This window comes from Pogona vitticeps, chromosome 2, assembly GCF_051106095.1.
Source record: "Pogona vitticeps strain Pit_001003342236 chromosome 2, PviZW2.1, whole genome shotgun sequence".
Classification (NCBI taxonomy): Eukaryota; Metazoa; Chordata; class Lepidosauria; order Squamata; family Agamidae; genus Pogona; species Pogona vitticeps.
Window position 1 is genome coordinate 142,614,423 of NC_135784.1, and position 16,255 is coordinate 142,630,677.

Sequence of the window (16,255 nt, forward strand, 5' to 3'; positions counted from 1 at the left end):
GTTGAAAAACTGTTGTTGAGGCCTTCAAAGTTTCACTGTTATGTTTTTCTGTTATGTGCAAAAACAACCCCCCCACACAATTTTCCATTATTTATATTTACACAGAGTTGGAATGCATGGTAAAGACACACACTAAATATTCAAGAAACAATTTCTGTGTCTGTGTGTCTCATCTGCCCTGCTCTACAATCGTTATTCCCGGTTTTTAATCAGGTTTTAATTATTGAGTTCCAGACTGTAGCCCTCATTACATCTCAAAAGCATTATAAATTTACACTGTTCAGAGATTGATCTGCACTAAACTCTATTAACCTGAATGTAAGGGTGCACCACTCTTTTGGAGTCAGTTTCAGAAATACCACATATTTACATCTTCTCTTTGACAGAACCTGTATGTTGCAGTTGAAGACTAAACATTGTTGAAGATTTGTACATAGTTGTGGGGCTTTAAGAAGACACTGACATTACAGTTTCGTGTCTTTGTTTCTTGCCTGTCATTCTTATTCTTTACTGTGTTCCAATATTTTATCCCATCCCACCTCCTTAATATCTGTTTAGTTCCATCAGTTTGTATATATTTTATTTTATTTATAATCCCCTTTCTCCCAGTGCAGGAACAAAAAATTGCTAGCAACATGTATGCCAGTGACCCAGATCCTCTTGCCTCATTATACTGTCTTAACATAAGCAGTGTGATTTGTCAGAGATGACTTGCCTTAAGTTAATTGTATTTCAGTTCCTCCATACTGTCATAATTATTGTATATGGTTCCCTAATAGCACTGTTTGGCACAGGAAAAAGACCTTTGTTTGTAATTCTACTTAAAACAACCTATCCTTCCCAATTAAGAGCTGGCCCACATCTTTCTGCCACAGGGCTAGGAAATTCAATCTTTTTGGAATGATTCATTGAGATGCAGAATAGCTCTTTGCCTTTGTGAACAAGCACCAAGAGTTAAAATAGATGGCTGATTTTGCACCAACGTTCACAGAAATCATTGGAGATGTTACTAGTTCCATACTGAGTTGTGGGATTTGGTGTATGATTGATAGTCCTTATGGTGATTTTTTTTAACCTGGGACATTTTTCCTCTGAATTATGCCATTTGCAATGTTACACAAAGGGATTTTAATATTATCAACATTATAATATTAAAATACAATGGAATGTTACTGTGTTGAATTCAAACAGTTTAAAGTTCATTTTAAGACACAATAAGACAAAAAGAAAACTTACATAACTCACTGTAAAAGATATTTACTCAACAATAGGTTAATGGCCAATGACCTGTCTAAATAAAAAGCTTTTTGCCTGCTAGTATAAAGGGAGCAACGTGAAGGCTTGGGGACTGCCATAAAGAAGCTCTCTTTCCTCAAATATGCCAGTGAGGGTACTAAAAGGTTTCAAGACTCAAATACTGATGTATGGGAAATACAGTACAGAAAATCTTTCTAGTCACTCTTACTGGTCTCATTTGTGGTGCCGCACAGGCTGTGTAGAACAGATCCTGGTACCTAGTTGCCAGCAAGGATGATTGTGTGAATAGGACCTGGTGGAATTTGAGTGCAGTCATGAACATTGTAGTATTCTAACTTTGGAAAACAGTTTGCTTAAAAGGACCCCAGCTTGTATTTTAGGTAAAACATAATGATTTGGATTTGGATAATAGAAAAGGATTTCCCAGCGGTTTTGTAGATACTCTGTGGGGTTTGTTGCTGAGCCTATGGTGATGTTGTGGCTGTTATCAGGGTACTGGAGCAAAAATGTGTATAACATTGATATTTTGAATTTCCAGGTGTGACATACGCAGCAAAAGGATACTTTGATGCTCTGGTTAAGATGGGAGAGCTGGCCAGTGAAAGTCAAGGATCTAAGGAACTGGGTAAGTCAAGCCAAGCATCCGAAGGGTATTGAGAACTAAAAGAGACAAAGTGGCAAACTCAGCTACCCTAAGATGCCAACACTATATGGTGGAGTTTCCACCGAAAAGGAAAAAAAAAGGATTCTACTTATTAAAGTCAGGGCTAGGTAACTTCCAGAGGCCTTAGGTGTTGTTGTGACCCATCTAACACCCCATGCTCTCAGTGTCTTGGACCCCCATATATGGCCAGTGATGCCTTGTAAGGACATCCTTGGCCATTTCACACCAGTTTCACAGGGAGGATGTTCCCACTCTTTTGTGCCCAAGGAAGCCATCAAAACCCCTTTTTCAGATCCAGAGATGGTGCATTTTTCAAATGTGGATATGGCAGGAAGATCATTTTGATTTTGTGATAAAAGCCATCAACCAAATCTGAAAGGAGATCTAAAAACGTTATAAAAAGGTCAGTCATGCCTTTTAGATGGTGTGATTGGCCGGTTTTTGTCCAGGGTTGTGGGCAGAAAAGGTGCTTAGATGCTCCTCTTGGGTTCCTGAAGGTATTTCCACATAACCCACAGGCAACAGTTTGCCATCACTATTGTGCTGTCAGATTTTTAAGATAAATAGGAAGTGTTGCTATTTTCATGAAACTTATTACTAGGATTTATTCTGTTGGGATGTCATATTACTGTGTAAGTAATTAAATCAAGTTGTAGCTCTCTCTTCAGATACATACCATATATAAAACAGTTGACTCATTAACAGAAAGGAGTAGACGTTTGACATGATGAACAGTGTGAATAAACCAATACTCTGCTCACTGTCAGGTGACTTAGACATGAGGAATCTGAGATAGAACGTCTTCTCCTCCCTGTTCTACTTTTGTTGAAAATTGAGGTCAAACCGTTGAACTGTGCGCTGTGTTTACTTGCAAACATGAATTGTAAGTGTTGAGGGGGACAGCAGACGGCAGTGCTTGAGCTCCCTTTCTTCAACTTGAGTCATTTATTAATATAAATATTATGGTTTGCCATTACTCTTGCATAAGCATTTTGAGTTCCCACAACTGATTAATTTGTTGATATGTATGCATTATAGAAGTAATGAATGCAATAAATTATACTCAGGTGTCATGACTTGTCCACCTTTGGTTTATTTTCTTGCAAAACTTGAGATACAGTTAGGAAGAAGAGACAGCCTATGTTTTAGGGCAGTGTAGCTCTGTTGAATTCTTTGTTAGTTGTTGTGGTAACAGTTCCAAAGTGTGTGTGTGCGCGCGCGCCTGAGCACACATGCATGTGCAAGTACATGCGGACACACATGCATGCACTTCATATTGTGGTCACCCTACATCTGGTAGACTGCTCATTTTGGTGGATCAGACCTAAGCCAGTCCCTCATTTGAAGCCTGAACTATCTGGAGAGACTCTGCTCTGCTAATGTGTCTAATCTGCTGCTTTCACTAGCTGAGCATGACAGTAGTGTTATGCTACATATTTTTCCACAGGTGTGAAATATACAAAAAGCACATACACGTCTGGCTCACAGATGGAGAAGGCAGATATAGGAAAATTTAGTATAGATTCTCTTTGCCATAGGTTTATCACAAAGTAGGGCAAACAGATGGGCAGCCACTTCCTGATTCATAAAGCTATTTTATATAGCCACAGAGATAATTAAGGATTATTTTATTAGGATTGCCTGTGACACTAAGGGTGTGATTTGTAGATCTTCCTCAAATGATTGTTTGATTTACTAAGTACAACGTGGACTGGCTCCCTAAAGGAAGCTACAGCCCTGAGTTGACAAGAGCTGAGCAGGGCAGTTGAGAGCAGGACCTTTTGGAGATCACTCATTCATAGGGTCGCCATAAGTCGGAAGTGACTTGAGGACAGATAACAACAACAAATGGTGGTTTGATATAATATGTCACTTGACGTGTCACATTTATTTTGTATATTGTTGTGTTTTGTGTACAGTGCCATAATTGCAAGTACTGAATGGAAGTGGTGGATAAATCATACTGCATTTGTAGGATAGGGTGGATAAATCATACTGCATTTGTAATATGTCAGTAAGTATGTTCAAGATAAAAACCATTTTGTAAAGAATATGCTGATACTGATCATGATCCAATATTAAGAGTCTTATTCAGTGTCAGCTGGAGTCCTTTGCAAAATATGAAATATTGCTTGTATACAATTTCTGTTATATTCTATTAATCTACTGTAAATACATAATCTCTCTACAAGCCTGGTCCATCAATTGTTATTTCCTGTCATATTTAGAAAAGTAAATGGGTTTCTAAATCATTGTCTTGAATGTGTGAGTCCTTTTGAACAACAGGCATCTTAGTTTTGAATGTTTGAAGGACTTTCGGGGACTATTTCACATTTTTATTCCAGATAATTCTTGGTAGGTGTGTCTAGCAGTGTGGAATAGGTATCTGAAAATGGCAGTGCAGGGCTAAGTGGCCTGGTTATTTCCAGATTTTGTGCCTATAACTTTTACAAGTCAGCACATGTAGTCTGGAGACGGTGGGAACTGTAGTCTGAAATGTCTGGGGAGGGTGCAAGGTACTTATCTCTCCATGATTGTGTGTCTCAGATACTTATGGCAACCTTACACAAGAATTTGCACATGTCCTGAAAAGCCAGACATTTTGGCATGCGTCTTTACTTGTAGTTTCAGGCAAATTCTTGTCAACATAATGAGAGTTTGTTTGGGTTTCTTTCAGTACTCTGTGCAGACTTTCTAATCCCCACCAAACAACCACCCACATTTAATTCCTTCTTTACTGCTCAGTTTCAACCCCACCCCCCAGTAGCATTCTAAATAAATGTGTCCAAACTGCATGATCTGAACAATAATAATACAACTCTCTGGCTTCAATAAGCTCTAGTTTGTTGAGTATTTTAAGGAATTGTCCTAATGTGACAGCCACTGGAACTCTAAAAAGTCTTTTCAGATACAGTACTTAGGTAATCTGATAGTCAAACGATGTCCTCTGTTTTGCCTGGAATCAACAACTCTCTTGGGTTTGACTGCAACCTTGTGCAGATAATGGCATCTCCTGCATAGAGCTGTAGAGCCAAAGTTCTTGTCATCATGGCCTGAAGGTGCTCTTTATCTACTTAAAGACACCCTGTAGAGAAAAATGTTGCTTCTGTGTCCTTTTGTGCTTTCCACTTTATGAGGAGTAAAGACATGAAGTGTTGCTTTTTTCTGCCTTGAAGAAACCTGACACATAATATATGGTTTTCTATTAGACGCAGCAGATTTTTTCTGTGTTTTCCTCCAAGGCACAGCTGCTAAAATTTTAAGTTGCTAGCTGTGGCTTTCTTTTCCTTTTTTAAAAAAACAAGGTTTTGAGGTGCTGCTTGTGTGTTTGCTTAGTAACTGCGTATTCATTTAGCACGCTGAAACCGTTAAACATTGCCCACACTCTGCTATTTGTCACAAGGAGCATATTGCTCAGGAACAAGCACAGATTGTTCAGAAATTTTATATAGGATGGCTGGGACTCTGTTCAGTCAAACCATTCTGGCATCAGATCATGGCAAAAATGGTTTGCTGTTTTTCTCATTCATGCAAAGAGGTATCCACTGTATACTTGTACAAGCACTGGGCCATCGCAATGATAATTTTGGGTTGTGCAACAGCAATCCAGTATTACTATGCTGGTGCTATGTTTTGTTCTGCCAAGTCTCAGCAGGATCTTGGATCAGGGCTGCAGTCCTCTGTTGTTGTGGGAAAGTATGAGATAAACCCCTGTAACAGCATCCTTCCAGGTCCTATAGTAAACCAGGCTTGTGGATTAACTCTGTCTTGTTTATGGGCCGTGACAATACATGCAGTCCTAAAATGCAATGACTGGAAATTGTTTTCAAGCAACATGCACAATTTCTACAGAAAACTGATTGAAACTGAGTATGACTAGCAATCAAGAGAAGATTGACATACTCGGCTTGTTCAGGGCGTGTATGTGTGTGAATTGCTGGACCTTAGACACATGACTGACCAGAAATAGCTTTTGTGTTAAATCTCATCCTTTTTTCAGTTCATATTTTTTCGGCGGCCCTGTTGTGCCAGAGATACACCTGCATAATGTCCAGGCAAGGTAGATAAAAATCAATGACTTAAAAAAAATCAATTTAATTCATGATTTAAATTTTTTAAAAAATACATTTTTATTTAAATAGTCAAAAATCTGATTTTTAAATTTAAATCGTGATTTAAATAAATTTGATTTAAATCAAATCCATCTTTCTTCCAGAAGTTAATAGATTTATGCATAGTTTTTGTATTCAGAATTATGTTCTGAAACCATTTAAATTTACTACTGATGTGGGCTCTTCACAGCATTTTCTTTCATCCTGTGCTTGAAATCCAAATCTGAAATACTGAGTAGAATTCAAATAATTGTTGTGCTGAAATAATAATTATCAGAGATTATGGCTGGTTTAATGTGTGAGAATGTGTGAAATTTTAAAGGATGAGTTGTTGGGTGACACAAGGGTTCAGCTTTGTTTCTGAAATAAAATGTGACTTTTGCTGGTGCTGGAGATTGTGTTTCAGTTTCTCCATCTTCTCTAAGGGTGCCCATGTTTTACTTTTAGGTCCTAATTATGAAGGTGTATAGAGTCCTTACAGTTTGTACAATTTTATAATATTCAGGGAGCAAAAGAAGCGGTGCTTTGATATGACTTGAATGTTTCTGTACTCACCTTCAACAGTACACTTCTGGCAAGACAGGTTTTCTGATGGGGAGCTCCTGAACCAATAGGGGAAGGTTGCCCATCCCACTTAATAAGTTGGCTATGGCTTTTACTGAGTTGTAAAGCAAGTAAGAGTGGCTAAAGACACACAAACTGAGAGGTATTTAAGATAATGACCTAATTACAAAGCACTCATCCTCTTAAAGTCCTAAGACTAATTCACCACTTGTTTCCATGACCAGTGATGAAAGAGCTCTGATCAACTCATTTTCCCTTATATTCATCAAAGTAATGAACTTCCTTTGCTCCCCTGTGTCTTGTAAACATGTTGTTGTACCAGTTTGCCAGTCAGGAAGGAGGACAACAGGCAATTGGATTTAATAGTTACATGCAAATCCCTGTGCTAAGCTGATGGATGGGTGGAGCTTTGTACTATATGTCTTGACAGATGCCCGGGAACTGAGTCATTCGTTTTGCTAAGATAGGGTTTTAAAATTCCTTCCCTCTTAGTAGTTTCACTTCTCACGTATTGGCATTTTGCCAGTTCCTAGTACCTGTGCAGAAGAAGGAATGGAAAAGCAGCCCCTAAATCAAAAGAAATGGCAGGTTCACTTTCTTTATGTGCTCCATCTTCTAATGGAGATATGGCATTTCCTTGGATTGAATATTTTTTCCCTTTTGTCTAGGTAAAAGTATCTGCATCTTTAGGACAACCTTGCTCCATTTATAGCTAAGCAAAAACAACCTTTCTATTCTATTTTTCTAATGTGGGTTGCTACTTCAGGGACCAGCTAATCTCAATGCAGAACCTGGAGGTGTATTTAGAAGACCTGTCTGTTTCCCCTTCTGGCCCTTTTCAGGAGGTGGTGCCTCACTTTTATTACCATTTCCCAAGCAGATCCTTACTCTGTTCGGAAAGCAAGGTGTATGAAGAAACCAGTGCATAAAGTGGGCATGGTTATTTTGAGAGAAGAATACTGAGACCAGATTTCATATGATATTGGCAAAACTAACAAGATTTGAGTTGGTCCAAAAAGTAGGTAAAAGAAGAGTCTTTCTCAAGTGCTCCCTCCTTGCAGAAGGATGTGCAGTGAATGTTTTGAAGGAAAATCTTCATTAGGTTCCTGATGAAACTGAAAAAAGGAGACAACCCCAAGAAGCAGAGGGGAGGAAAAAATGTACTGAGCAGAGAAAAGCCCAAGGAACAACTTTTCCTGAAACAGCTGCTTCCATCAGGCATATTTCCCCCACTGTTTCCTTTTGTACTTAGAGGTCCCACAGTTGACCAACTAGGACAAAGAGAAACTACCTTCCATCAGAGTATTCGTGTATCACAGAGGTACTCCTCCCTGGAAGGAAAAGTTTTATTTTCTTCACGATTTAAGGAGGTAATCCAAGAGGATGTGAGTGATACTATAACAAGTTGTATCTTTTGCAAGAAAGTATCTAGATGAAAGTCCTGGCCATTTTAGAGGTAGAATCAGAGTCCTGGGATAATTGAGTTGGAAGGGGCCTATAAGGCCATCTGGTCCAACCTCCTGCTCAGTGCAGGAATCCAAATCAAAGTAGTTCTGATGATGGTTGTCCAATTTTCTCTTGAATGCCTCCAGCGTTGGAGCACCAACTACTTCCTAAGGTAATTGGTTCCATTGTCATACTTCTTTAACATTACTGCTCTATCATTTTTTCCTGATATTCAGCCTAAATCTGGCTTCCTGTAACTTGAGCCCATTGTTATGTGTCCTGCACTCTGGGATGATTGAGAACAGATCCTGCCCCTCCTCTTTATAACTGCCTTTCAAGTATTTGAAAACTGCTGTCCTATCTCCCCTCAGTCTTTTCTCAGGGCTGAACATATCCAGGTCATTTCAGTCTCTCCTTATAGGGCTGGTTTTCCTTGTTTTCTCTTCTGAACTTGCCCCAGGAGGTAGACTAGTTTGCAGTGCTCCCATTCTAGAACCTTTTGCCCCCCCTCAACAAAATGGACAATTGTTTATAATATCATACTTCCTCTTAGACATACAGATATAAGGGACAGAAGAGGATTTGGAATTGGTATACCTGACAGATCCATAATAACAATAATTGGACTATCTGGGGAAGAACTCTTATTTTTCTAGGTATAGATTTTTATACATTGAATCAGTGCCTATAAAATACAGTGTCTGCAAGTTAAACAACCACGCAGAAAATGGTACTCTCTCTCTTTGTTGGGTATGGCACAGCTTTGTGTTTATTGTGCAACTGGTGAGAAGCCCACAAAATGGTAGAGATTTTGAGTGAGAAATTTAGAGACAGCTTAGAACTTGAATAATAACTGCAGCTAATTTTTCATTTGTTTTGGCGACAACTGTGGAGAACATGATCCTGCCCAGTTTGAGTTAAGGACCAGTTAGGTTGGGTTTCTTGTTTTTGAAATCTGTGTTTGAATTTTCCACATGAAATGTGTGACAGCTATTTGTTAGTTCTGTGAGTGTTAGTATTAAAGTTTCTGAATTCTTCAAAGTCAGGAAGCCTAGTTCTCCTCTAAACCTTACAGAGAAGAAATATTTGGTAGCAGTTTTTAAGATGTGGAATTGGTATGCCACCTTAGGTCCTCTTTAAGGAGAAAGGTGGGAGAAAAATATTTTAAATAGATAAATAAGTTTGTTGCAAATCTCTGTTTCGGACAGGATTCCTGCATCTCTCAGCAATTGCTACAGTGGAAAAAAATCAACACCTGATGGTGCAGTTGAAAAATACATTTCCTGAACTTCATATCTTGCAGTTTGTTTGATTTTTTCTTTTTTCCATCTTGAATAACTCCATTACTGATGTTTAATGTTATATTGTTATTATATGTGTTGGAAGCCACCCAGAGTAGTCAATTGACTAGATGGGTGGACTACAAATGCAATAACTAAATAAATAATAATTTTATTCAAAGTGTCTATGTGTCACCCAGCTGGCAGTGCTCTTGGAGAAGTTTACAAACATTAAAAAAAAACTAAACACAACCAATAAAATAACAAATATTTCAGTAAAGACAAATCAGCCAAATGGCTTCAAGATGTTAATATACTGAAATGTTAAGAACTGACCATAAAATGTAATGCATTAAGAATGCCTGCAGGAAGAGGAAAGTCTTAGCCTGATGTCTGAATGCTTCCAATGAGGGTTCCAGGCAAATCTTATGTGGAAGACCATTCTACAGATAGAGGCACTCAGAAAAAAATATTGTTTCTCTAGGAGCCACCCATTACACCACTGAGGCAGTGGCGCTCAGAGGAAACTCTCTACAGATGACTTCAGTAATGAGGCAGGAGAATGTGGGAGGAGACACATCTTCAGGTTGACTAGGCCTAGAATGTTCAGGCCTCAGAGGTTAGCATCACTGCTTGTAAGCACTCTTGCTCCTCGCTTCTGTGCTGACTGAAGGTCCCTATTGTCTTCAGCAGTAGCGCCATGCAAAACAAATAGCACTAAAGTGCATGCTTAATTGCAGCCAGGCTGTTTCTGTCTAGGTCTGAGTAATGTTGGTATATATCAGCCTGAACTGATAAAAATGTACACTCGGCTACTGAGACCACGTACTCCCCATGTAACAAAGCTGAATCAGAGAGCATGCTCAAACTACAGACCTGTTCCTTCCATGGAAGCAAAATCCCATTTAGACCAACTAAACATCAGTTAACTGGGCAGAAAAACCACATATAAACATCATCTTGTTGATATTGAGCAGGGATGTGGACTCAAGTCACGGGACTCGCTGTCAAATTGGACTTAAATTGCACCGTGACTTGACTCAGATTTTTTTTTAATGACTTGGACTCTACTTGTGACTCGGAACCCACTAATCCCCTCCTTTTTGTCTGGGGGAAAAAAGCTTGTTTGTAACTTTGACTTGGGGCTCAAGGCTTGGTACAAAAGAATCGGAGTTGGGAATAAGACCCAACGACTTGCCAACATCCCTGGCATTGAGTCTAGTTTTTTAAGTCACATCCAGAGTCTGAGCCCTGATTTAGGAGAACTGCTGCCTCATCTCACTCTGTCTCACCAGACACACACCACAAGCCCAGCAGTTTCATGTACATGTTAAAAATAAAAAAGGAACAGAATAGAGCCCCAAAGGTTACCAGACTGGTGCTTCTACAGGACACAACAGCAGTCCCCAAGTGCCACCTTCTACAGTTGGTTGTCAGAGGGCAAAAGCAAATGAGGGCACCTTTGAGGAAGAGTTACAGAGTTTATTCGTACACTGTACAGTTTAATGTTTTCAGGAAGGCTTTCACTGCCGGGATCCAATGGTTGTTGTAGGTTTTTCAGGCTGTTTGGACATGTTCTTAAGGTTTTTCTTCTTAACGTTTCGCCAGTCTCTGTGGCCGGCATCCTCAGAGGACATGAGTCAGAACTCTGTCTGTGCTCTGGTGCAGTTTGTGGGATAGATGAGTGTTTATAGCTGTGGGATCAGCTTTTTGTTCTTTTCAGGAGATTGGGTGATTATGGTGATCAATGTGTTTTTTGTTGTGGGTGTATTGTTGTGATAAGTGGGGGAGATGATATGTCACTGTGATTGATGGGTGTCATTAGCTGGTCTTTTGTGTGCAGTGATCACCGGTCCTTGTGGCTGGGTAGAGTTCATTGACCTTTTGCATACCTCAAGAAGGGTCAAAGACCGCATGGGGAAACTTTTGAAAAAACACAACCTACAAACAGTATTCAAGCCCACCACAAAAATACAACAAATGTTACGGTCAGCAAAGGACAAAAGGGACCCCTTCACCACTGCAGGAGTACAGCGGATACCTTGCAGCTGTAGCCAGGTATATATTGGAGCCACAAAACAAAGCATCCTCACCAGAATCAAAGAATATGAGAGATGCTGCAGACACTGGCAATGGTGCGGCTAAAAAATATTGTAAATAAATAAAATAAATAAATAAAACAAACAGAAAAATTGGCAGTAGCTGAACATTCCTTGAAACAAGCTGAACATGAAATTCTATTTCAAAAGACAGAACTACTGGACAACACCAGCAATCATTATGTTAGACTACACAGGGAAGCCATTGAAATCCACAAACACCAGCAGAGCTTCAACAAAAAAAAAAGAAAGTCTAAAACTCTACAAAGCCTGGCTCCTAGCACTGAAAAACACAGCCTGCAAAAAGTCAACAAACTATCCAGCCACAAGGACCGGTGATCAGTACACACAAAAGACCAGCTAACGACACCCACCACTCACAGTGACCGATCATCTCTCCCCCTTATCACTACAATAAACCCACAACAAAAAAACACACTGATCACCATAATCACCCAATCTCCTGAAAATGACAAAAAGCTGATCCCACAGCTATAAATACTCAACTATCTCACAAACTGCACCAGAGCACAGACAGAGTTCTGTCCTCTGAAGATGCCAACCACAGAGACTGGCAAAACATTAGGAAGAAAAACCTTATGAACACATCCAAACAGTCTGAAAAACCTACAACCAACTGCACAGTTTGTGCAAACATTTAGAAACTCAGAAACATTTTTCTTTTACACAATGTGTCCTTCTAAATTCAGTGTGTTTGCATTTTACCTGGACAGCCTCTGATTTGGAAAGGAGTTAATGTGAGATGTCAGAATGAATTTTCTGCAGCAGATTTTTAGTATAAAAGGCCTGCCATACAAAGCCTTCATACATTCTCCTTTTTTGCTGTAGATGAATTGCAAATAACTCCAACTTGAATCAAGAGTGTAAAGCTCTGCTTGGTTTCTCAGACAGGGCAGCTGTGTGAATTGTGTAATTGTGATACATTTTACATCTTCTTGTAAAACAGGCAGTAGTAATTGATTTAGTATGGTAGAGGTACAGAGATTCACCCCTGTCAGTTTTGTGATAGATGCTTGTCGCATAGAAAGCTGTTCCTCCCTCTTGATGTGCCTTCTCCTCTCAAGTGCTACTGTCAATGCCTTTGACCTAGATTTGAAACCTTCTTGTAAGTGTTCCTTTTGAATCTTCCTCCAGGGGGATTAATAAATCTCTTAATTGGATTTGTACTTGTCTCAGGTATCTGCTTTGTGTGGCAGCAGAAACAGTGCGGTGATAAACATGGTGAGTGTGAAAAGGTCATTTGTCTGGGTAAGGGACTTAATATGACAACAGATGTATGACAGTCTAGGAACATGTGCTTATTGGAGCAGGCGAACGATGCCTGCAGTGACCTGCTGCTAGCTCAATAACTGCTGAACAGTTCTATTGGTGTTCCTACAGTCTCAGGTAATACTGCTGATCTTGTTCAGGTGTGGCTTGAATTAGAAATGTGTCATGAGCCAAAAGCTGCCTGCCCGGCAGCTTCTACATGACTAATTTACATACATTGGTGAAGTTGGTGACTTGCCAGGCTTGATTGGCAAGTGTCATGTTGTAGTTATTCTATTACGAGGTACTTATTTAAAAAGTTTGAAATGTTAAAAGTTAACATCTGCCTGTCAAAGACTAGGTTCACACATGCTTGATGTTCTCCTTTGAACGCCTTCTGTGTATAGGCTTGCATGATGAAACCTCTGTGTGAATAATGCTGTCTGTTGATGCATCTTGCATTTTCCAGTAGCAATTGCCAACTGCAACAACAAAACTATATATCTAAAGCAGTGGTTCCCAACCCTGGGTCCCCAGATGTTCTTGGACTGCAACACTCAGAAGCCCTTGCTAGCATAACTAGTGGTGATTTGAAGTTCAAGAACATCTGAGGAACCAAGGTTGAGAACCACCGATCTAAAGGCTTTTGATGGGGTAAATGGAAGGAGACTGATTTTTCTTTGTCAGTGATCTAGTGAGTCCATATTATTAGTCATTGGTCTCTGTATGAGTACTGGGGGACAGGGAACATTGTACAACAGACTGCAGGAAGAACTGCTGGATAGCTCAGGGATTTAGTTATCTGGCTGTAGAGCCAGAGATTCAATTCCCCATTGTGCCTCCTTGACAGAGGCTGGCCTCGATGATCCATAGGGTCCCTTGCAGCTCGATGGTGGTGATGATTATGATGGAAATACAAGGTTATTAAATTTCCGCACTCAAGGTTAGACATATAAACTGGAAATAAAGGAATCCCTCACAGAAGCATGGTGCACATTCATGAGACTTTAGTCTGTAGAATATTGCAGAGTACAATTTTGATGACATATATATATATGTAGCGACCCCAGACCTACTGGAGTATCCCACCCTGTAGTTAGGCTGCCACCAACCATTCGCTCTACCAAGTCACCCAGACCAGGAATGGATTTTAATAAACAAAAGAACAAGGTTTATTGAAAAAACAAACAGGGTAAATAAAAGGATCAGGTAAATAGGATACTGGAACTTGGTATAGTCCCAATCATACACATACAACAGATTGGTTCTCACGGAACACTTTAAGGTAACGCACAGACTCTGAACCTATCAGTTTTGGCTACCTAGATAGAAACCTGAACCTATCAGGTATGTACTGTCTGACGAACAGTTGTACCCAGTCTGACCCACAGACTCCAACTCCACTTCTCCACGTCAGCTTTCCTACGTTGGACTTCCCCCCAATATATATACAGTACAGCTCCTCCCCCCTGATGTCCCGCCTTCCACTCCCCATAGGATGGAACTTTCCCTCCAAACCCATGACAGACAGGTACCATCAGTGCTGTATGTGACACCTTCCCCCTTTATAAGTTGTTTTGCGGGGGAAAAGCTAAAGTGCTTTTCTCCAACAAAACAACCAGGATCAAAACACATAAACAGTTATACATTATAATACAATCCCATAACCCATACTTACTCACTCTAGGTCAAACATATCACTTATGCATTTAAACATTAATATTTGCAATACATTAAGTTACCTTTATTAATACAAACCAAGCTTGTTCAATAAACAGGTACAGTTAACTTTTGGTCACCAAAATATACACAGTCCATGGTTTCTTCGCCGTCTTCACTCGTCGGGTCTTCTTGACAAGGCGTCAGCAACACAGTTCATTGCCCCTCTGACCACCTTCACTTCAAAGTCAAAATCTTGCAGGTTTAAAGCCCACCTCATAAGTTTACTATTATGGGTTTTCATTGTCTTTAACCACTGCAGTGGTGAGTGGTCAGTGCACAGAACAAAATGTCTTCCCCAGATGTAGGGTTTGGCCTTCTGAATCGCGTATACTATGGCCAGGCACTCCTTTTCCACGGTTGCCAAATGTCTCTCACCTTTCTGGAGTTTCCTACTCAGGTAGGACACTGGATGCTGGTCACCATTTTCATCCTCCTGGCAAAGGACTGCTCCTACCCCGCTGTTAGACGCATTGGTGTAGATGATGAACTCCCGGTCGAAGTCGGGAGCACGCAGCACTGGATAATGGATGAGGGCCTCCTTCAACCTCTGGAACGCCTCCTCACAGTCGCTGGTCCACGGGATGCGGTCATCAGTCTTCTTCCGCGTCAGATCGGTCAGCGGAGTCGTTATCTCGCTAAACCTCGGGATGAACTTTCTGTAGTAGCCCACCAACCCAAGAAATGATTTGACTTTTTTCTTGGTGTTGGGTCTGGGCCAATCACGAACGGCTTCTATCTTGGCCTCTAGGGGTTTGATCACTCCTCCCCCTACTATGTGACCCAAGTATTTTATTTCTGGGCTACCCAGCTGACACTTGCTTGCCTTTACTGTTAGCCCTGCTGCACTTAACCTCTGCAGCACTATCTCCAGGTGTTTCAGGTGATCTTCCCAGGTATTGCTGAAGATCCCTATATCGTCAATGTAGGCCACAGTAAAGTCACTGAGCCCTGCTAAGGTCTGGTCCATTAGCCTTTGGAATGTGGCTGGTGCATTTCTGAGACCAAAACTAAGGAATCTAAACTCATATAGACCGAAAGGGCTGCAAAATGCGGTCTTTTCCTGATCCCGGGGATCAATCCTTAATTGCCAGTAACCCTTTACTAGGTCCAATGATGAAATGAACCGACAACCCCCTATGGTTTCAATCAGGTTGTCTAGCCTGGGCATTGGGTAGGCATCAGGAGTGGTTACACGGTTTAATTTCCGGTAATCTACACAAAATCTAATGCTCCCATCAGGCTTGTCCACCAGGACTTTCGGAGAGGACCATGGACTAGAAGAGGGGACGATTATGTTCTCCCTAAGCATCTCGTCCAGCTCCTTCCGCACCTTGTCCCTATAGGGTCCCGTCACTCGGTATGGGGATACTGCTTGCGGGGGTGCAACCCCTGTGTGGATCCGATGCATCACTCCCTTCACTATCCCCGGCTTATTTGAAAAAACCTTATGATATTTGGTGAGCAGCACTTTTAATTCTTGCTGCTGGTCTTGGGTGAGTGCAGGACTGATCTTCACCTCATCTGGGTTGTATTTCACTTCCCCTCTACCCTCCCAGAAGGGCAATTCAGCTTCCTCACTCTCAGCTGCTTTTATGGCAAATAAAACCCTCTGTTCCCCTCTGTAGTAGGGTTTCAGGGCATTCACATGTACCACCCTCCGTGCTTGGTGTTCCTCCTGTTCTATAAGGTAGTTCAGATCCGACATCTTGGAAATGACCCTGTATGGTCCTGCCCATTTGAGCTGCAGTTTGTTCTCTTTGCAGGGCCTAAGCCAAAGCACTTCCTCCCCTGGGTTAAAGTGCCTCTCCCTGGCTTTCTGGTCATACCAGGTTTTCTGTCTGA

General features: G+C 40.7%; 1 protein-coding gene across 6 annotated transcripts in view; it reads left to right on the forward strand.

The window, feature by feature from the left end:
- BAIAP2 (BAR/IMD domain containing adaptor protein 2) overlaps nt 1–16,255 on the forward strand; it is a 173,560-nt gene that overhangs the window by 51,199 nt on the left and 106,106 nt on the right. For all 6 annotated transcript variants that reach the window (XM_072990726.2, XM_078384291.1, XM_072990727.2 and 3 more), the window contains exon 3: nt 1,796–1,882. In XM_072990726.2, the coding sequence (XP_072846827.1) occupies nt 1,796–1,882 (87 nt within the window). The remainder of the gene's footprint in view (nt 1–1,795; nt 1,883–16,255) is intronic.